This window comes from Cervus canadensis, chromosome 28, assembly GCF_019320065.1.
Source record: "Cervus canadensis isolate Bull #8, Minnesota chromosome 28, ASM1932006v1, whole genome shotgun sequence".
Classification (NCBI taxonomy): domain Eukaryota; kingdom Metazoa; phylum Chordata; class Mammalia; order Artiodactyla; family Cervidae; genus Cervus; species Cervus canadensis.
The window spans coordinates 21,055,419-21,079,141 of record NC_057413.1 but is presented as its reverse complement, the minus strand read 5'-3'; the positions used below and the strand labels follow the sequence as shown (position 1 = coordinate 21,079,141).

General features: G+C 37.7%; 2 protein-coding genes and 2 pseudogenes across 2 annotated transcripts; all 4 read left to right on the top strand.

Moving 5' to 3' along the window:
- Positions 1–5,509: 5,509 nt before the first annotated feature.
- LOC122430105 lies at positions 5,510–6,438 on the top strand (annotated as a pseudogene).
- Positions 6,439–10,184: 3,746 nt separating this feature from the next.
- On the top strand, positions 10,185–11,120 carry LOC122430043 (olfactory receptor 12D2-like). The gene has a single exon (XM_043450800.1). The coding sequence runs from the start codon at positions 10,206–10,208 to the stop codon at positions 11,118–11,120; it is 915 nt and encodes a 304-aa protein (XP_043306735.1). The 5' UTR covers positions 10,185–10,205.
- Positions 11,121–16,957: 5,837 nt separating this feature from the next.
- Positions 16,958–17,902, top strand: LOC122429954 (olfactory receptor 12D2-like). Its single transcript, XM_043450671.1, has one exon. The coding sequence runs from the start codon at positions 16,976–16,978 to the stop codon at positions 17,900–17,902; it is 927 nt and encodes a 308-aa protein (XP_043306606.1). The 5' UTR covers positions 16,958–16,975.
- Positions 17,903–19,694: 1,792 nt separating this feature from the next.
- LOC122429236 lies at positions 19,695–22,044 on the top strand (annotated as a pseudogene).
- Positions 22,045–23,723: the final 1,679 nt, after the last annotated feature.

Sequence of the window (23,723 nt, the reverse complement as noted above, 5' to 3'; positions counted from 1 at the left end):
CACACCAGGCTTCCCTGTCCATCACCAACTACCGAAGCTTGCTCAAACTCATGTACATGGCTTCAGTGATGCCATCCAACTATCTCACCCTCTGTCGTCCCATTCTCCTGCCTTCAATCTTTCCCAGCATCAGGATCTTTTCCAATGAGTCAGTTCTTTGCATCAGGTGGCCAAAGTATCAGACTTTCAGCTTTAGCATCATTCCTTCCAATGAATATTCAGGACTGATCTCCTTTAGGATGGACTGGTTGGATCTCCTTGCATTCCAAGGGACTCTCAAGAGTCTTCTCCAACACCACAGTTCAAAAGCATCAGTTCTTCGGCACTCAGCTTTCTTTGCTGAAGTATTTTTGGAGCTAATAGACAAGAATCACTATGTTCCTCACTTTCTATGTTCCATGAAGTATCACTGGATTTGAAACCATAGTGGATACCAGCATTTCCAACTATTTAGAGATATAGGTTTCCCTGGTGTCCAGTGGTTAGCATTCTGCATTTTCACTGCCAAGGGCCTAGGTTCAACCCTGGTTGGGGAACTAAGATCCCACAAGCCAGACAGTGCAACCAATAAATAAATAAATAAGACTACTAAATAAATAATAGAGATATAGACTGAAAAGTTATAAAAGGATATTTTGAGTTCATGAACAGATTATTCAAATTGTTTACATCCACTTTTGTAAAGCAAAGAATTTGGTTCTAACCTAGCTCATGTAGTTCTTTCATTTTCCTACTTTACTTTCTTTGGTCTCTTAATTCCAGTTTTGTTTATAAAAGAATCTGTGGGGAGAAGGTATTTTATATCCTGAACTATCTCAGACTAGAATTTCTATTGATCAGAATTTTTTATGTAATCCAACATACATAGATATTGTCACCCTACTTATTCAACTTATATGCAGAGAACATCATGCGAAATGCTGGGCTGGATGAAACACAAGCTGGAATCAAGGTTTCCGGGAGAAATATCAATAACCTCAGATGCGTATATGACACCACCCTTATAGCAGAAAGTGAAGAAGAACTAAAGAGCCTCTTGATGAAAGTGAAAGCGGAGAGTGAGAAACTTGGCTTAAAACTCAACATTCAGAAAACTAAGATCGTGGCATCCAGTCCTGTCGCTTCATGGCAAATAGATGGGGAAACAATGGAAATAGTAAAAGATTTTATTTTGAGGGCCTCCAAAATCACTGCAGATGGTGACTGCAGCCATGAAATTAAAAGACACTTGCTTCTTGGAAGAAAAGCTATTACCAACCTAAGCAGCATATTAAAAATCAGAGACATTACTTTGCCAACAAAGGTCCATCTAGTCAAAGCTATGGTTTTTCCAGTAGTCATGTATGGATGTGAGAGTTGGACTATAAAGAAAGCTGAGAGCCGAAGAATTGATGCTTTTGAACTGTTGTGTTGGAGAAGACCCTTGAGAGTCCCTGTGACTGCAGGGAGATCAAACCTGTCAATCCTAAAGGAAATCAGTCCTGAATATTCATTGGAAGGACTGATGCTGAAGCTGAAACTGCAATACTTTGGCCACCTGATGTGAAGAACTGACTCATTGGAAAAGATCCTGATGCTGGGAAAGATTGAAGGCAGAAGGAGAAGGGGACGACAGAGGATGAAATGGTTGGATGGCATCATCGACTGGATAGACATGAGTTTGAGTAAGCTTTGGGAGTTGGTGATGGACAGGGAAGCCTGGTGTGCTGCAGTGCATGGGGTTGCAAACAGTTGGACATGATGGAGCAACTGAACTGACTGACTGAACATATATGGAGGCTGTAAATTATAGAAGAGCACACGGTCACCTATTGCTGCATGACACACTAAAGCACAGATGGTTAAACACTTATTTAATTAAATTGCATTATTCAGAATGTGATATAGTGATTCAGAAATTGGTAAGAGTACAGCAGAGAAGCACTGACTCTGTTTAATGTTTCAAGTCTCAACTGAGATGACTTTATCAACAGATGTATGAAACAATTTGTTAAATTTCAGTATATTTGTATGACAAAAGTTCTCAGAAAAATAAAAACAAAAGGACACATATAACATGTTATGGCTGTATGTTAGTCTTTTCAAACTATTCTTATAAAAGGAGATAGGGCAGTGACTAGACAAAATTGTGAGTTTTAAGTCATCTTTCTAATTCCACGTCCAAATCAAGGTTAGACTTCTGTTTAATTGTTGATTTCATTCCCTATTTATAGGAAATGTTCTCAACTGAAAATTCCTCCAGGTTTTTTTCTAATGAGTAACTTTGGGAACTGTCTCTAAGACCAAAATGATTTCTTCTGCTGCCAAAATCTTTCCAATCCCCAAAGAGATAAATATTGATAATGCTCAGCATCTGTACTACAGTATCTTTACGTGGTCTCATCAATGTATGCCAAGGCCCTGGATTCTTTGTTCTTTCCCATCTACTCACCAATATCATTGGATAGAATGAATAATTCTAAGGTCACCATTTATAGAGATTAGGGAAGCCAGAGACTGGAGATGAAGATGTCATTTGGCAAATGGAGTAATGGGATCAGCCTTCCAAGTGGACCATAGAGAGTTCAAGTTCTGCACCTGATGGACTGCATAACGTTTAGTGTGTCTGTTTCCAATGCAGTACATAAATCTAGCCATCTGTAAGAAAATATATTAAATCATTATATTGCTAGTGTAGAACTGTCTAGTTGGAGGTTAAATATGTAAGTCTAGAGTTAGGAAAATAAGTTGAAATTAAAGGTATAATTGGAGAGTTATATGTTTATATATAGGAAGCCTAGAACTAGAAGACAGAGAAGAGGAGAGGGCCAGAAGTGCATAATAAGGAGGAAGAGCGGTAATCAGCCAAGGAGACTGGAAAGGAGTCTACCTGGTGGGTCTCCTGAATGCATATTTTTTTAATTATAGTATAATTGCTTTACAATGTTATGTTTTAATTAGAATATAATTGCTTTGCAATGGACTTCCCTGGTGGCTCAGAGGGTCAAGCATCTGCCTGTAATGCAGGAGACCCACTTTGATCCCTGTGTGAGGGAGATCCCCTGGAGAGGGAAATGGCAACCCACTCCAATATTCTTGCTTGGAGAATCCCATGGAGGGAGGAGCCTGGTAGGCTACAGTCCACTGGGTCATAAAGAGTCGGACACGACTGAGCGACTTCACTTTCACTTTCTTTCACAATGTTGTGTTAGTTTCTGCTGTATAGACATGTGAATAAACTATATGTATGCACATGTCTCCTCAAAGTTTGTTTCAGATGCTGATGGCATCGATGCCAATGGCATGGATTTTAGTTACTAGAGAGTAGAAACAGTGAAGCATGTTAAGCTGCTGATGAAACGTGAAACTAACTGGAAGTGAGTTGATTAGAGATAGCTCAAAAAGGATAACAATTTAAAAGGTGAGAAAGGTCTGAAATGAAGGACATTTTATAGGAAATGAAATTTCTAGCCGTTGGTCTAAACTTGATGGATGAAGGAATTAGATGGATCAATGTTCCCACCCATGTTGCTAGGACAATATTTTGTTAGTCAGAAGTTTTTTTCTTAAAATGGAAGAGGACTTTTGGGGGAAGACAATGTATCGTCCTCTCCTGCCTTCACTTTTCATTAACCAATTTATTCATTTTCTGACAAATACCGTATTTAGCATTCCAAGTACTCGAGATACACAAGAGAGGAAAACCTTGTTAAGGAGACCAACACTAACTAAATAACTTAAATATTTAGACAAAATAAATGTGATTACATCCTCCATATTACAACTTCAGCAATTGACCAAAAGCCTAGAAAGGAAGGGTTGTCTTTGTCAAAGAGGCCATGGAAGGCTTTCCTAAGAAAGTTACCAATAGAGCAAAGGTTAGAAAGATGAGCAAGAGCTGACTCAGAGCAATGAGAAGGAACATGGTCCATACAAGGCAATGCAGTGCAGACAGTGTTGCTGGGAGCAGATGTTAATGGACTGTGGTGCAAGATGAAGCTGGTGACATGAAGCTCAAAACCAAATGAGCTTTGTCAGACATGGTGGGGTTTTTCATATATAAGTGATATCATATGGTATTTATCTCTTTCAGATTTACTTCATTTTTATTGCTGTTTAGTCACTCAGTCATGCCTGACTCTTTGCAACCCCATGAACTGCAGCGTGCCAAGCTGTCCTTCACTATCTCCCAGAGTCCACTCATACTTATGTCCACTGAGTCAGTGAGTCCATCCAACCATTTCATCCTTACTTCACCTAGTATGATAATATATATGTTTATATAACACATCTTCTTTATCCATTCATCTGTCCATGGACCTTTAGGTTGTGTCTATGTTTTGGGTATTGTAAATAGCGCTGCTGCTATGAACATACGGGTGTATATATCTTTTTGAATCATAGTTTTGTCTGAGTATATGCCACGGAGTAGAAATGCTAAATCAAACATGATACAGAAACTCTTAGTTTTTTGAGAAACCTTCATATGGTTTTCCATAGTGGTTATACCAGCTTACGTTCCCATCTACAAATCCCTCAGAATTTGTTATTTGTAGACTTTTTAATGATGGCCATTCTGACCAGTGTGCGGTGATACCTCATTATAGCTTTGATTTGCATTCCTCTAATAATTATAGTGGTTTCAGGTGTATAGCATAGTAATTCAGTATTTTTACAGATTATGCCTCCTTAAAAGTTATTACACGATAATGGCTGTAATTCTTTGTGCTACATAATATATCCTTGTTGCTTATTTATTTTATTTTCTTCATTTTCTTTTTTAAACTTTTTTATTATATCAGACTATAGCCAATTAACAATGTTGTAATAGTTTTAGGTGAACAGTAAATAGACTCAGTCATACATACACTTGTGTCCATTCTCCCCCAAACTCTCATCCCATCCAGGCTGCCACATATTATTGAGCAGAATTCCATGGGTAGAGACCAATTTTTAAACAAAGAAGTGACATGATGAGATTTTTTTTTTTTTTAAAGTGGTCTCCATACGCTGACCACAGTATGGAGAATGTATTGGATAGGGCAAGATCCATGTTACAATAGTTACGAGATAACATTTCTCCAGCCAATCATAAACCTTGAACTAGAATAGTCACTGAGAGGGTTGGTGGGAGTATTTATTGAGCCCCTTCTATGTGCCAGGCACTGAGCTAAGTGCTGAAATGTCACCTCTGCCTTGAAAGACTCATAGTCTTGAGAAGAAAACAGATTCACAAGCAAGTAGTTAAATACCAATCACACAAAATTTTATTAAAACTCGTTTATGCTTTCATAACTCCAGGAAGTCTCTGTTGTTTCTTTCATTCTCTTACCTTGATGTCTCCTTAATTTGACCATCTTTTGTGAGGTACAACCCTTGTCCTCCCCATTGTTATTTTAGTTGTTTATCCATTCCTCACATTGGTGGTATAAGTAAAACCCATTGCCAGGAGAAAGGATCCAAGGCTCTAGCTAACTGTAGTGAATCCTCTTCATGCTGATTCTTTTCTTGTAACCCATCAAGACCTGAAATGAACTGCACCAAGAACCCTGACTTTGTCCTCTCAGGGCTCTCCAGTGACCCAGACAAACCGCAGCTCCTCTTTGGTCTCTTCCTGGCCCTCTACTTGCTGAGTCTCTCAGGAAACGCGCTACTGCTGCTGGCTATCGGAGCTGACCTCCACCTCCACACCCCCATGTACTTCTTCCTCAGCCAGCTCTCCCTGGTCGACCTCTGCTCCACTATCACCACAGCCCCCAGAATGCTGGAGCCTCTGTGGACCAGCAATGGATCGATCTCCTTCTCTGAGTGTCTGGCCCAGTTATATTTCTTTGCAATTTTTGCTGATATGGACAACCTGCTTTTGACTGCCATGGCTATCGACTGCTATGCTGCCATCTGCCATCCTCTGCCCTATTCACTCCTGATGACTCCTTGCAGATGTGGGCTGCTGGTGGGTGGGTCATGGGGCGTGGCCCATTCTGAGTCTTTGACCCAAACCTTGATGCTAACCCAACTATCATTCTATACTAATCTCAAAATTCTCCATTTTGGGGTGATTTCAGCCCACTCTTTAGACTTTCCTGCTCTGATACCCACCTCAATGAGGAGCTGGTGATGGTTCTGACAGGACTCTTAGGAATCAGCCCTCTCTTCTGCATCATAAGCTCGTATGCCCATATTTTCCTTGCTGTAGCTCAGGTCCCATCAGCACAGGGCAAAAAGAAAGCCCTGGCCACATGCAGCTCCCACCTCTCCATGGTCATCCTCTTCTACAGCTCAGTCTTTGCCACCTACCTGAAGTCCCCGTCAGCTTCTCATGCCTCTGGGGAGCTGGGTGCTGCTGTCATATACACCATGGTAATTCCTACTCTCAATTCTTTCATTTATTGTCTAAGAAATAAGGACATGAAGAGTTCCCTGAAAAGGGTTCTGGGCATAGAGAGTTCATGGCATTAGGAATAATTCCAAGAAACAAGTGATTTGGGAAAAAAATTACACTCTTCAGCACCACACTGATAAAGTGAGTCAATTAACACCAAGGCCATTGCACAGTATGATATGCTATAGTGTAAAGAACACTAAATAGAAATTAGAACTAGTTTATAGAACCCACTTAAACTGCTAGCTCTAGGTTTATATATTATCTATATTATTATATCAAAATATATCAGTAATATGTCAAAGTGAAATTGTTAGTCACTCAGTTGTGTCTGACTGTGACCCCATGGACTGTAGCCCATCAGGCTCCTCTTGTCCATGGAATTCTCCAGGCAAGAATAATGGAATGAGTTGCCATTCCCTTCTCCAGAGAATCTTTCTGACCCAAGGATCAAATCTGGGTTTCCTGCATTTGCAGGCAGATTCTTTGCAGTCTGAGCCACTAGGGAAGCACATTTCAGGTTGTGGTGGTTTAGTTGCTAAGTCATGTGGGACTGTTGCAACTCCATGGACTGTAGCCCTCCAGGCTCCTCTGTCTATGGTATTCTCCAGGCAAGAATACTGGAATTGGTTGCCATTTCCTTCTCTTATATATATTTTTATATATATATTGGAATACCATATATATTATAATATATATAATTAAGTATATTAGCCAAAAATAGTTTACTTAAGAGTGGATTGGATGAGCTGTTCTTTAAAGTTGACTTATAACACTAATAGTATTGAAACTTAGTCATCTGTTCTCATCATTACCACCATTTTGACCATCATTTCCATGGCTATCACTGGTTTAATAATGAAGATCCTCACCATCAGCTTTACTATAGTCTGTATCATCTTTTTGTCATTAGCATCACCTTACAAATTACAATCTTCAGTTCTTTCCCCATCAATACTGCCAGTGCCATCACCATGAATAAGAGAGTGGAAACTGGTTCTATGCATTTTTTTCATTTTAAATGCCTCATTTTTCAGAATCTTGTATTTCTTTGTGTTTCCGTGCTATGTCGATAATTGTGGGAAGTATCATAATGGCATGGTGGATACATTTTATAAAAATGTCTTCATAAATTTGAGAATATAATAAATATTTACATTTGGAATACATGATTACATAGTTTATATAACATAATAGATACACAATGTCTAACACTTTCTTTAAATTATTCCAGAAAAAAAGAAATGCTAGATATTTGGCACAATATTGGCAAAATGTTGATGTCAAAGCAGGATGATAGCTACAGGAGAGTTTTTACACCACTGTGTATTTTTCTGAATGTTTAAAATTTTCTACATTAAACATTAAAATGAAAAAGTAAAGTGCATTCAGCTTTAAATATTTTTTAAAATATCAATGTCTTTAGACACAGCAATCAATCCATAAAGAATGTATCAAGGTAAATTCTGAATATAAATATACTTTTATAGGAAAATAATTGAATATAACTAAAAATTCCCAATGATAAATGTTTATTTATTTGGAATACTCCATACCAGAATACTGGAGTGGGTAGCCTTTCCCTTCTCCAGGGTATCTCTCCAATCCAGGGACCAAACCCAGGTCTCTTGCATTGCAGGAGGATTCTTTACCAGCTGAGGACACTGATTTAAGAAAGCATTACCATATCAAACAACAATGCAAAAACCGCAATTACTTTTGCACCAAAGATACAGCAGGGCGTCCCCAAAGGCCAGCAGGTAAAGAACCTGCCTGCAATGCAGGAAATGCAGGTCTGAGCCCTAGGTCGGGAAGACCCCTGGAGGAGGGCATGACAACCCACTCCAGTATTCTTGCTGGGAAAATTCCATGGACAGAGGAGACTGCTGGGTCCAATGGGGCCTGAAGGGTCAGATGTGACTTGAGCAACTGAACACAAAGGAAATAGCAAGAAGTGAAGATACTTTGGAGATACCAGCCTCATTCTCAGAGAGAAATATGAACTTTGGGGATCCCAAAATTAAAGAAAATATTTTAATATTATTACTGTGAAGAGTCAGATTTAGAAAAAAACAAAAGCAATACTACTTCTCCCTCTTCCTTTTTTTTTTGTTTTTCATAGACACAGTAATAAATTAGTAGAATATTTAAAAGATAATCGTCTTTCTGTATGGATCCATGGGATATGACTAGCCCTCAAACTTTAAATATCATTGCCCAATTTCCTAGCAATTTATACAGTTTTTCCAGGGAAGTCCCCAAGACCAGAAAGTATATCCCTCTGTCCCAGGAAATGAAAGGTAATTTAAGAATTCCTGAGGCTCTTGAAACTGTACTGTCTGTGGTTCTGAAACTGAGAAAGAAACTTAATAAGGAAAGAAAATAAGACCAATGAAAAAAATGGAACTCAAGATGGGAATTCTCCAAGGAGAATTTCCTTATATTAGAGGTATAGAAAGGTAACTTGTTTATTCTTTCATTAATCCTCCCAAACCCCAGGGACACTCACAGGGTTTGTATATCTAAAGATCTGTGGATCATAAAAGACAGGCAAAATTTTAGAAAAAAGAGGTTTCAGAAGATGAAGATCTTACACTGTAATTCCAATATAAACTATCACATCAAATATTTTTTCAATATTTTTTCTACTATTTACTTTTTAGGAATGTCAACCTGAGAAACCTTCTTAGCTGTGAATTTGAACAGTCAATCAGGTAGGAGAATAAACCAGGAGACAGGCTGGAGAGTTACCAATATTCTCCGTCTTCCTACCTATATTAAATTTACATGCCAAGGATTTAAAGTTGAATTCCTATCTTATGATGGATATTGTGTTTGGGGATTTTGAAGACTTTTTACTAGCTACATTTTTATTGCCATATTTCTAGGTATTTTTCAAAATAAATATATAGTTGATAAATATTCAGGATGCAGTGAAATAAATATTTAGTACAGAAAGTCTGATTACTATTTTCTTTAAACGTTAGGAAAAAGTTTTTTACCCTAAGTGAATTTTTGATACAATTTTCTTTTGCGAATAGAGAACCAAAAACAATGCTTGGCATGTGTGTATCACAAGCAGGAATGAAAAGGTTTAACCATATACAATATATATATGGCTATTGAGGAAAGTTACTCTTAATTCCATAAAGCCAGCCTTCAACAAACATGTATTAACATTAAATAATTTCTCAAAATTCTCACTACATTTAAGGTGATAATCTCATGGGATTTCTAGAAATGTTCCCTACTAAATTCACTTTTTTATTCTAGTCACATCATGTCTTTGTCTTCTCCTTTCATGGGTTTCCCAAATATTGAATGATTCCTTTTAATAGCTAGCACGCTACTGTTTGCATCTCCTTTCAGAGTTCTTTATAGCTGTTATTATTCTCTCACTGTCAATTTTTCTTAGGCTAAAAACCCTTCAAATGACTTTGTACTAAATCAAGAGACAGTAGTATGATGGAGGGCTTAATAATTTACCCTCTGTTAGATTGTAGGATGATAAAAGACAAGTCTTTATCAGAAAAGATGGTAGGCTGACAATTTGCTCTGAATCCTGGGGGAAAGAATAAAAAGAATTTTCTTTTGAAAAGATTTGAAAAGATATATCAAATAAAAAGCAAAAGTGTTTGAATAACAGTTCATAAATGGCATGTAATGTTAATATTTAATCATTTAGTGGTCCAAATATTGTACAATCTGTGATGCTGAGACTATTAAAAACACCACTGCTCTCCCTCAAAATATTATTCTCTAGATAGGAAAATCCTCAACTACGGGACACTGGTTCCCATCACAGATAGCATTCCATGTGTTATTTTGACTTTTCTTTCAAGTGATGCTGAATCAAACCTCAGTCACTGAATTTCTCCTCCTGGAAGTGACAGACATCCAAATACTGCAACCTGTTTTCTTTGTGGTTTTCCTTGCCATTTACATTGTCACCTTGGCTGGGAATGCAGCCATCCTGATGGTTGTCATCTCTGATCCAAGACTCCATTCTCCTATGTATTTTTTCCTGGGAAACCTGTCATGTCTAGATATCTGCTACTCCACGGTGACTCTGCCAAAGATGCTGGAGAACTTCCTCTCTACACACAAAGCAATTTCTTTCTTGGGATGCATAAGTCAGCTTCATTTCTTCCACTTCCTGGGCAGCACAGAGTCCATGTTGCTGGCTGTGATGGGCTTTGATCGCTTTGTGGCTATCTGCAAACCACTTCATTATACTCTTATAATGAATCATCAGGTCTGTTTGCAGATGGCTGTCACTGTCTGGATCTTTGGTTTTTTCCATGCCCTGCTGCACTCAGTAATGACCTCTCGCTTAAACTTCTGTGGTTCCAACCATATTAATCACTTCTTCTGTGATGTTAAGCCATTGCTGGAGTTGGCCTGTGGGAACACTGAGCTCAACCAGTGGCTGCTCAATACTGTCACAGGCACCATTGCCATGGGCTCATTCTTTCTAACATTCCTGTCCTATTTCTATATTATTATCTATCTTTTCTTCAAGACCCGTTCTTGCAACATGCTTCATAAAGCACTGTCTACTTGTGTCTCCCACTTCATGGTAGTTGTTCTTTTCTTCGTCCCTGTTGTTTTTGTTTACATTCATCCTGCCTCAAGTAGCTCCATGGACCAGGATCAGATCATTGCCATTATGTACAGTGTGATCACTCCCATACTAAATCCACTGATCTATACTTTGAGGAACAAGGAAGTAAAGGGGGCCTTGAGGAGGATGATGTGAAGGAGGCTCTGACTTGAAGATATCTGAAGAACTCTTCTGAGGCATAAATGAACAGGTAATGAGAGACTGGAGATAGTGGGTTTATACTGCCTCTCAAATTGTTTACTCTTTGTAAAACACAGTACTTGTGTGCTAAGCTGCCTCAGTCGTGTCTGACTCTCTGCGACCCTTGGACTGTAGCTTATCCGGCTTCTTTGTCCATGGGATTCTCCAGGCAAGAATACTGGAGTCAGTTGCCACTTCCTCCTCCAGGAATCGAAGCCATGTCGTTTATGTCTCCTGCATTGGCAGGCGGGTTCTTTACCACTAGTCCCACCTGAGAAGCCTATAAAATGGAGGGAATAGTATAAAGAAAAACTAAGTGAGAAAGCCCAGTAAGTTGTGTTAAACAGTGCATTCCTAGGTAATACAAGGGAAATTTGAATAAATGTACACTATTCCTGGAATCTTAAGTTGAATTTGTTTGGGAGATATTTGTTGATACAACTGATCCGTCGTGTTTGTGCTCTTAAATAAAATCAGGTACAGAAATTTGCCTCAGTTACTCATACATTGTACAACTGGAAAGTACTTAAGTCAGTTTATCTGTGTGCTTCTGGCAACATATTATAATGTTATATATATATAGCATTACATATATATTATATACAACATTATAATATATATATATAACATAATGTGAGCAATAAAGTTATTATGCTGTTATATTTTCAGGATTTGAATTTAGGATCATGGGCTCAAATGGAAAAGTAAATGTTAACTCACACATGAGTGAAAGGATATTTTTAATCAGTATGTCATGATTTCTTTTTCTCTAAGCAGGGAAGTAAGTAATTAAAACAAATATTGCTGTTAGTTCTAGTTAACAGAGGTAAAGTAACCAATGGTTCATCTAAAGAGTTTTGTGACCTCTGACTGCAAAGATGTTTTATAAGTCAACTGACAACCTGTCAAAGATTACTGTAAAATATTGTTAAAAGTATAGTCAGTTTGAAAAAAATCTCAGGAATACATTCCTAGCTCTTAGAATGCTGTTTTCCCCTCGATTTTTGGTCAAGAATATTGAGTTTCAAAACTTTCCCTATCATTTGTTTTGTTTTTTGATTTCTATACTTATTTTCACAGATTGTAATGTGATATAATATGATGTAATTCCAGTGAAATATAAAGAATTCATCAACAATTTGTCTTGCTTTCCTTACCTGTCACCAAGCTATACTGAGTGAAAGGTATTAAATAGTAATTGCTGAAGTATGTTTGGAGGCTAATAGACAAGAATTACTATATTCCTCACTTTTTAAGTTCCTAGATATGCCACTGAATCTGAAACCATGGTGAGTGCCAGTACTTACAACTATTTAGAGATACAGAATTCCATCCTGTCCAGTGTTTAGGACTCCATATTTTTCCTGCCAAAGACACGGGTTCAATTCCTGGTTGGGGAACTAAGATCCCACAGAACAGGTAATACAGTCAATAAGTTAAAAAATAAGAATAATAAATAAATAAAATAGAGATATAGACAGATAAGACTATAAAAGGATATTTTGAGGTCATGGACGGACTACTCAAATTTTTTACATTCACTTTTGTAAATCCAAGAAATTTGGTTCTAACCTTACTCACATGGTTCTTCCATCTTCCAACTCTACCTTGTTTGGTCTCTTGATTCCAATTTTGTTTATAAAAGAATGTGTGTGGGAGAAGGCATCTTACATCCTGCACTATCTCAGACAGAATTTCTATTGAACAGAATTTTTGACATAATCCAAGCTTCATAGAGGCTGTAGACTGTAGAGGAGAACATGGTTACCTATTGCTTTATGACACGTTGTCACCCTAAACACAGATGGTTAAATACCTATTTAATTAAACTGCATTATTCAGTGATTCAGAAATTGGGGAAAGTACAACAGAAAAGCACTGACTCTATTTAATGTTTCAGGTCTCAACTGAGATGACTTTACCAACAGATGAATGAAATGATTTGTTAAACTTCAATGTATTTGTATGACAAATGTTCTCAGAACAATAAAAATAAAAGACACATATAATGTGCTATGCCTGTATGTCAATCTCTTCGAGCTATTCTTATATAAGGAGACAGGGTGGTGACTAGACATAAATTGTGAGTTTTAAGTAATCTTTCTGATTTTGTGCCCAAATCAGTGTTAGACTTCTCTTTATTGATTTTATTCCTCAGCCCTATCTATAAGAAATTTTCTCAAGAAAAAATTCCTCCAGGTTTTTCTCTACTGAGTGACTCTGGGAACTGATCTCTAAGGCCAAAATGATTTCTTCCTCAAAATCATTCTTGTCACAAGAGAGATAAAGATTGATAATGCTCAGCTTCTAAACTATATTATATTTACCTGGTCTCATCAGTGTATTCCAAGGCCCTGGTTTCTTTGTTCTTTCCCATCTACTCACCAATATCATTGGATAGAATGGATAGTTCTAAGGTCATTGTTTGTAGAGATTGGGGGAGCCAGAGGCAAGTGCTGAAGATGTCGTTTGGCAAATGGAGTAATGGGATCAGCTTTCAAAGTGGACTACAGAGAGTCCAAGTTCTGCACTCGGTGGACCGCGTAAGGTCGGCAGTCTATTTGATTTGTGGGTCTGTTTCCAATGCAGTATGTAAATCAAGCCAGCTGAAAGAAAATATCTTAATGACTAAGACAGCTACTGTAGAACTGTCTAAATGGAAGTCAAATATATAAGACAGAGTTAGGAAAATAAGTTGAAATTAAAAGTAGAGGAGATGCACAAAAGTGGATAATAGGAGGAAGAGCAGTAACCACCAAAGAGACTATAAAGCAGTGAACATGGCGGCTCTCCTGATGCAGCTTTTTTAATTGGAGTATAATTGCTTTACCATGCTGTGATAGTTTCTACTGTACAACAACATGACTCAGCTCTCTGTATACACTTCTCTTTGCAAAATTTGTTTCAGATGCCGATGGCATGGATGCTGACGGCATGGACATTAGTAATAGAGGGTAGGGATAGTGAACCTGATAAGCTGCTGATGAAATTAATAATTAAGAAATTATGAATGTGATGAATATAGTATGAACTTCAGCAAAGCAACAAAAATGAAACACAATTGAAAGGTGGACCAAGTACATTGCATTTGTCATGGTAACTAGAAAGCTTGGATAGATGTTGGATTCCATATAAATATTCCTTGGATGAAGCAGATAGAATACTACTACTAAGGCAGAGAGCAAGAAGTGAACACACATTGGAGATATCAGCCTCATTCTCCTAGGGAGAAGTATGAGGTCTGGGACACCAAAATAAAAGAAAATATTTGAGTGTTAATACCAACAGTAGGAGAGTCCTGGTGGTCCAGTGGTTAAGAATCTGCCTGCCAATGCAGGGGACACAGGTTTCATACTGGTCCGGGAAGATTTTATATGCTGCTGAGCAGCTAATCCCATGCGCCACAACTCTTGATCCCAAACTCTAGAGCCTGCGAACCACAACTACTGAAGCCCCCACCCTCTAAAGTCCATGCTCTGCAATCCGAGAAACCACCACAATGAGAAGCCCGTGCATCACAACTAGGGAGTAGCCTGGGCTCACCACAGCTAGAGAAAGGCCATGCACAGCAGTGAAGACTCGGTGCAGCCAAAAATAAACAAATATAATTTTTAAAAAACCACCAACAGTGAAGTGTCAGACTCAGAAGGAACAAAAGGAATACTACTTCTCCTCATTCCTCTCTTTTATATTCCATAGAACCACAGTAACAAATGAGTAGAATACCTAAACGATAATCATCTTTCTGTACAGAGCAATAGGATGTGACTGGCGCTCATTCCTTAACTGTCACTGCCCAATTTCCCTCCATTTTATATAGCATTCTCCCAGAGCAGTCCCCAGGATGAGAAAGTGTATCCATACCTCTGTCCCAGGAAGTGAAAGATAATTTTAGAGAGTGCAATACTATGTGAAGTAAGTCAGAGAAGGAGAAATATCATATGGCATCCTTTGTATGTGGATTCTGAAAGGAAATGATACAAATGAACTTACTTGTGGGACAGAAAAAGACTCACAAACTTAGAAAATGAACTTACAGGTGCCAGGGGAAGGGATAGTTAGGGACTTTGGCATGGTTGTGTACACACTGCTATATTTAAAATGGATAACCAACAAGAACCTATTGTATAGCACATGGAACTCTCTCAGTGTTATGTGCTGGCCAGGATGCAAGGGGAATTTGGAAGGGAAGAATGGATACATTTACATGCATGACCTGAGCCCCTTCTCTCTTCATGTGAAACTACCACAACATTGTTAATTGGCTATACTCCAACTAAAAATAGAAAGTTTAAAGTTTGGGGAAAAAAAAGAAAAAGTAGGCCATTGAGACCTGTACTGTCTGTGACTCTTAAACTAAGAAAGAAGTACAGTAAGGAAAGAAAATTGGAACGACAGGAAAAAACAAAAATGGAACTCAAGATAGGAGTTCCCCAAGGAGAATTCTCTCATACTGCAGGTATAGAAATATCCTCCCAAACCCCAGGGACATTCTCTCTCAGGGTTTGTCGGAAGACCTGCGGAACATAAAAGACAGGCAGAATTTCAGAAAGAAAAGCTTTTGGAAAATGAAGAATATATACTTAATCCCAATATAAGCTGTCACTTCAAATATATTTTTTATCTTTATTTTTCATAATGTTTTTCTATTATTTACTTTACAGGGGTGTCAACCTGGTAAACTTTCTTAGTGGTGAACTTGAACACTCAAACAGGTATGAGAATGAACCAGGAGACAAGCTGAGGAGTTGCACTTATTGTCTATCTTCTTGCTAGTATTAAAGTTGAATGCCCAGGATTTAGGCTAGTTTCCTATCTTATGATGGACTCCCCATTGTGTTTGTGGATTATAAAGGCTCATTACTTCATATATTTTTATTGCCATGCTCTAAGTGTTCTCCAGAGTAAATATGTGGTCTTTAAATATTCAGGATGCAGAGAAATAAATCATTTGGTACATAAAGTCTGATTACTATTGTCTTTAGATGTTACGAAACAGTTCTCTTCCCCAAGGATTTTTGAAACAATTTTGAGGTTAGAGAACCAAACATGATGTTTGGCATATCTGTGTCTCTTAAGCAGGAGTGATAAAGTTTAATAATGAAAAAAACATACATGGTTATCAAGGACAGCTACTCTGAATACCTGGAAGCCAGCCTTCAATAAAGGTGAAATAAAGGTTAGATAATTACTCCAAATTTTTTCTAGCTATAAGGGTGAGAATCCCATGGGATTGCTAGAAATGTTCCCTACTGAATTCACTTTTTAATTCTAGTCACATCAAATTTTTTTCTTCTCCTTTCAAGGATTTCCCAAGCTTAAAATGTTTCCTTTTTATAGAAAGCATTCCATGGTTTCCATCTCTATTTCGACTTCCTTAGAGCTCTTACTGTTCTCTCGTTATTGATTTCTCTTAAGTAAATCAAATGAGTTCTTACTTTGTTAAGAAAAAGCAGTGTAGTGGAGTATTTCAAAATCTACTCTCTGTTTGATCATAGGATGATAAAACACAAGTGTTATTAGAGAAGACGGTAGGTTGGCAACATGCTCTGAATCCCTGGAAGAAAGAAAAATATTGATAAAACTAATTTTTTAAAAGTGTTTGAGTAACGGTCCACAAACACCATGTAACTTTAATATTTAATAATCTAGTGGCCCAAATATTGTACAACCTGCGATGCTGGGACTATTTCAATAGCAATGCTGTCTCTCAAAATATTATTGCCTGGGTGAGAAAATTCTCAGCAGGAGGAATCCAGTTCCCATCAGAGATAGCATTCCATACCTTACTTGGTCTTTTCTTTCAAGTGATGCTGAATCGAACATCAGTCACTGAATCTCTCCTCCTGCCAGTGACAGACATCCAAGTACTGCAGCCTGTTCTCTTTGTGGTTTTCCTTGCAATTTACATTGTCAATGTGGCTGGGAATGCAGCCATCCTGATGGTTGTCATCTCTGATCCAAGACTCCATTCTCCTATGTATTTTTTCCTGGGAAACCTGTCATGTCTAGATATCTGCTTCTCCACAGTGACTCTGCCAAAGATGCTGGAGAACTTCCTCTCTACACACAAAGCAATTTCTTTCTTGGGATGCATAAGCCAGCTTCATTTCTTCCACTTCATGGGCAGCACTGAGTCCATGTTGTTGACCGTGATGGGCTTTGACCGCTTTGTGGCTATCTGCAAACCACTTCATTATACTCTTATAATGAATCATCAGGTCTGTATCCAGATGGCTGTCACTGTCTGGATCTTTGGTTTTTCCCATGCCCTGCTGCACTCAGTAATGACCTCTCGCTTAAACTTCTGTGGTTCCAACCATATCCATCACTTCTTCTGTGATGTTAAGCCATTGCTGGAGTTGGCCTGTGGGAACATTGAGCTCAATGAGTGGCTGCTCAATACTGTCACAGGCACCATTGCCATGAGTTCATGCTTTCTAACATTCCTGTCCTATTTCTATATTATTATCTATCTTTGCTTCAAGACCCATTCTTGCAGCATGCTTCATAAAGCACTGTCTACTTGTGCCTCACACTTCTTGGTAGTTGTTCTTTTCTACGTCCCTGGTGTTTTTGTTTACATTCATCCTGCCTCAAGTAGCTCCATGGACCAGGATCAGATCAATGCTATTATGTACAATGTGGTCACCCCTGTGCTAAATCCACTGATCTATACTTTGAGGAACAAGGAAGTAAAGGGGGCCTTGAAGAGGATGATTTCAAGGAGTCAATGACTTGAAGAAGTCTAGAGAACTCTTCTCAGGCATAAATCAACAGGCAATGAGAAACTGGAGATATGGAATTATACTGCTTGTCAGAGTGTTTACTATCTGTGAAACAAAAGGAACTGTATAAAAGAATAATAAATGGAGAAGTCCAGTAAGTCACGTTAAACAATGCATTCCTACATAATATAAGGAAAACTTGAATAAATGGGACACTGTCCATTGAATTTTATTGTTGAATTTGTTTTGGAGATATCAGTTGATAAAAATGATTTGTTATCTATTTTTTGTGTTCTTGAATAAAATCAGATACAGAAATTTGCCTCAATTACCCATACATTGCATAGTTGAATAGTACTTCAGTATGTTTACCTATGTGTTCCCTGCAAGTTAACATATCATAATGTGAATAATGAAATTATACTGTTTCAGGGACTTCTCTGGTGGCCCAGTGGTTAAGACCCCAAGCTTCCAGTGCGGAAGATACAGGTTCAGTCCCTAGTCAAAAAACTAAGATCCCACATGTTGCATGGCACTGCCACAAAATAAAATAATTTTTTAAAATTATTACACTTTAAATTAGGAGAAATGTCTGTTTAGTTCTTTGGCCCATTTTTTGATTGGGTCATTTATTTTTCTGGAATTGAGCTTCAGGAGTTGCTTGTATATTTTTGAGATTAATCCTTTGTCTGTTTCTTCATTTGCTATTATTTTCTCCCAATGTGACGGCTGTCTTTTCACCTTACTTATAGTTTCCTTTGTAGTGCAAAAGCTTTTAAGTTTCATTAGATCCCATTTGTTTAGTTTTGCTTTTATTTCCAATATTCTGGGAGGTGGGTCATAGAGGATCTTGCTGTGATTTATTAAACTGTTTTCTTAAACTGCTACACTTGAAGGATTTTAATTTAGGGTCATGGACTCCACAAGAAAGTCCATGAGTTAAAGGACATTTTTAAACAGTATGTCATGATTTCTTTTTCTCTAAGCAGAGAGGCAAGTAATTAAAATAAGCAGTAGTCTGAGCTCTAATTAATACAGATAGTGTAACTAATGGTTTATCTAAAGAGTTTTGTGAACTCTGACTCCATAGATATTTAATAAGTCAGTTGAATAACCTGTCAAAGATTACTGTAAAATATTGTTCAAATTGGGGTCAGCTTGGAAAAAATCTCAGGAATATCTCTCTAGTTCATGATTATGTTATTTTCCCTTCAATTTCTGGTCATGGAAAATTGAGTTTCAAAATTCTTCCTTTTTATTTAGTTTTATGATTTCTATACTTATGTTCACAGACTGTAACATAATATATTATGATGTAATACCAATGAAGTATGCTGCTGCTGCTGCTGCTGCTGCTTAGTCACTTCAGTCGTGTCCGACTCTGTGTGACCCCAGAGACAGTAGCCTACCAGGCTCTTCCATCCCTAGGATTCTCCAGGCAAGAACACTTGAGTGGGTTGCCATTTCCTTCTCCAGATCATGAAAGTCAAAAGGGAAAGTGAAGCCACTCAGTCGTGTCCAACACTTAGTGACCCCAAGGACTGCAGCCCACCAGGCTCCCCCATCCATGGGATTTGCCGCCTCTGATGAAATATGAAGAATTCATAAAAAGTTTTTGTCTTGTTTTTCTATCTGTCACCAAACTTATACCAAGTGAAAACTATTAAATAGTAATTCCAGAAGTATTTTTGGAGCTAATTGACAAGAATTATTGTGTTCCTCACTTTCTAAGTTCCTAGAAATGCCACTGGGCCTGAAACCATGGTGGGGGACAGCACTTAAAACTATTCAGAGATACAGAATGCTGCGGCAGTTCAGTGGTGAGGAGTCTGCCCTTTCACTCTCGAGGGTCCGGGTTCAATCCCTGGTTGGGAAACTAAGATACCACAAGCCAGGCAGCACAGCAATAAATAAATACACTAAATAGAGATACAGAAATATAAGACTGTAAAAGAATATTTTGAGCTGATAGACAAACTATTCAAATTGTTTACATTCACTTTTGTAAATCCAAAGAATTTGGTTCTGACCTTACTCACATGTTTCTTCTGTCTTCCAACTCTACCTTCTTTGGCCTCATAATTTCAGTTTTATTTATAAAAGAATATATGTGGGAGAAGATATCTTATACTCTGAACTGTCTCAGAATTTCTGTGGAACAAAATTGTTGACATAATCCAACCTACACAGAGGCTGTAAACTATAGAGGAACACATGATTACCTATAGCTGCATGATACGCTGTCACCCTGAACACAGAAGGTTAAACACTTATTTAATTAAGCTGCGTTATTTTGTGATCCCGAAATTGGGAAGAGTACAGCAGGGAAGCACTGACTCTGTTTAATGATGTTACAGGTCTCAACTGAGATGACTTGATTTAGAGATGTATGAAAATAATTTGATCAACTGTGATATATTTTCATGACAGAAATTCTCAGAACAATAAAAATAAAAGGATGTTTCAAGAGAACAGCATCGAAACATGTATATTATCTATGGTAAAACAGATCACCAGCCCAGGTTGGATGCATGAGACAAGTGCTCAGGCCTGGTGCACTGGGAAGACCCAGAGGGATCGGTAGAGAGGGAGGTGGGAGGAGGGATCGGGATGGGGAATACATGTAAATTCATGGCTGATTTATGTCAATGTATGACAAAATCCACTACAATATTGTAAAGTAATTAGCTTCCAACTAATAAAAATAAATGAAAAAAAAAGGACATATATAACAGTTTATGCCTGTATGTCAGTCTCTTCCAACTATTCTTACTTAAGGAGACAGGGCAGTAATGAGGCAGAAATTGTGACGTTTTAAGTAATCTTTCTAATTTTATTTCCAAATCAATATTCGGTATCTGCTTAATTGTTGATTTTATTCCTCAACCCTATCTATAGGAAATTTTCTCAAGAAAAAATTTCTCAAGGTTTTTCTCTAATGAGTAACTGTGGGAACAACTGAGATCTAGTTTCTTAGCAAGTTTGATAACTTTTATCTTTTTTAAATTGAAGTATAGTTTATTAACAATATTATCCTACTATCAAGTGTACAGCATAGTCATTCATTATTTTTACAGATCATGCACCATTAAGAGTTATTACAGGATAATGGCTATAATTCTCTGTGCTACACAATGTATCCTTGTTGCTTATCTCTTTTCTTTTTTAATGGATAAGCAACAAGGATACATTGTGTAGCACAGAGAATTATATTTTATATTACCATACCTCTTTCTATTTATTTATTTATTTTCTTTAGGCTTCGCTCACAGCTCAGTTGGTAAAGAATGAGCCTGCAATGCAGGAGACCCGGGTTCTATCCCTGGGTTGGGAAGATCTGCTGGAGAAGGGAAAGGCTACCCACTCCAGTATGCTGGCCTGGAGAATTCCATGGACTGTATAGTATATGGGGTCGCAAAGAGTTGGACACAACTGAGCAAATTTCACTTTTATTTTTTTTAAGTTTTATATTTATTGGAGTATAGCCAATTAACAATATTACATAGGTTTCAGGTAGATAGCAAAAGGACTCAACCACACATATATCTGTATTCATTCTCCCCCAAACTCTCCTCCCATTCAGGCTACCACATAATACTGACCAGAGATCCATGTGGTAGACATCAATCTCTCTCTCTCTCTGGCCCAATTATATTTCTTTGCAGTTTTTGCTAATATGGACAACCCACTATTGACTATCATGGCTATCAACAGCTACACTGCCATCTGCCATCCTTTGCACTATCCACTCCTGATGACTCCTTGCAGATGTGGGCTGCTGGTGGGTGGGTCATGGGGGGTGGCCCACTCTGACTCTCTGATCCAAACCTTGATGCTAAGCTATCATTCAATACTAATCTAGAGATGCCTCACTTTTTTTTGTTTTAAACCTCTCTTAAGACTTTCCTACTCTGATGCCCGCCTCAATGAGGACCTGATGATGGTTCTGACAGGACTCAGGAATCAGCCCTCTCTTCTGCATCATAAGCTCTTATGCCAATATATTCCTTGCTATAGCTTGAGTTCCATCAGCACAGGGGAAAAAGAAAGCCCTGGCCACATGCAGCTCCCACCTCTTCTACAGCTCAGTCTTTGACACCTACCTGAAGTCCCTGTCAACTTTTCATGCCACTGGGGAGTGGAAGAAATGAAGCTGGCTTATGCATCTGAAGAAAGAAATTGCTTTGTGAGTAGACAGGGAATCTTCCAGCAATTTTGGCAACCCTTTAAAGATGTAGAGAGTGTCAAGGAAGGACAGAAATACAAACATGTGGAATCAGAACAATAACGTAAACAATGAGCCCCCAATAATTATTTATTTATATTATATTCATGGCATACTATAACAAGCAATTATTGGGATGAATATATAATGAACTTCATTGCAACAAAAATGAATGGTGATAGATGGAGAAAGTATATGGTGTTTACAACAATAATTAGAATGCTTGGATCCATGTCAGATTGCATGTAGGTATTCCTTGGATGAAGCAGAAAGAATATTGTTACCTAAAGGGTACAGCAATAAGTGAAGATACACATTGGAGAGACCAGCCTCATTCTCCTAGAGATAAATGTGAGCTTTTGGGATCCCAAAATTAAAGAAAATATTTAAATGTTACTACCAACGGTGAAGAGTCAGATTTAGAAGGCACAGAAGCAATACTACTTCTCCTTCTTCCTCTTTTGTGTTTTCCATAGAATCACAGTAATGAATGAGTATAATAATTTAATGATAATCAATTTTCTGTATGGATCAATGGGATATGACTGGCCCTCATTCCTTAACTGTCATTGCCCAATTTCCTAGCATTTTATACAAAGGTTTTCCAGGGAAGTCCCCAAGATGAGAAAGTATATCCCTCTGTCCCAGGAAATGAAAGGTAATTTAAGAATTCCTGAGGCACTTGAAACTGTACTGTCTGTGGTTCTGAAACTGAGAAGGAAACATAATACGGAAAGAAAATAGGACTAATGAAAAAAATGGAACTCAAGATAGGAATTCTCCAAGGAGAATTTTCTTATGTTGCAGGTATAGAAAGGTAACTTGTTTATTCTTTCAATAATCCTCCCAAACCCCAGGGACACTCTCTCACAGGGTTTGTATATCTAAAGATCTGTGGATCATAAAAGACAGGCAAATTTTTAGAAAAAAAGAGGTTTCAGAAGATGAACATCTTATATTTTAATTCCAGTATAAACTATCACGTCAAATACTCTTCTACTCTATTTTTTCAAAATTTTTCTGCTATTTACTTTTCAGGAATGTCAACCTGAGAAGCCTTCTAAGCTGTGAATTTGAACAATCAGGTAGGAGAATAAACCAGGAGACAGGCTGGAGAGTGACCCATATTCTCCGTCTTCCTACCTGTATTAAATTTACATGCCAAGGATTTAGAGTTGAATTCCTATCTTATGATGGATATTGTGTTTGTGGATTTTGAGAACTTTTTATTAGCTATATTTTTATTGCCATATTTCTAGGTACTTTTCAAAATACCTATATAACTATATATATAACAAATATATAGTTGATATTCAGGATGCAGTGAAATAAATATTTAGTACAGAAAGTCTGATTACTATTTTCTTTAAACGTTAGGAAAAAGTTTTTTACCCTAAGTGAATTTTTGATACAATTTTGTTTTGTGAATAGAGAACCAAAAACAATGCTTGGCATGTGTGTATCACAAGCAGGAATGAAAAGGTTTAACCATATACAATATATATATGGCTATTGAGGAAAGTTGCTCTTAATTCCATAAAGCCAGCCTTCAACAAACGTGTATTAACATTAAATGATTTCTCAAAATTCTCACTACATTTAAGG

Excerpts from the sequence above, each read along its gene's own strand:
- LOC122429954 (XM_043450671.1), top strand. The coding sequence starts at position 16,976 with ATGCTGAATCGAACATCAGTCACTGAATCTCTCCTCCTGCCAGTGACA.
- LOC122430043 (XM_043450800.1), top strand. The coding sequence starts at position 10,206 with ATGCTGAATCAAACCTCAGTCACTGAATTTCTCCTCCTGGAAGTGACA.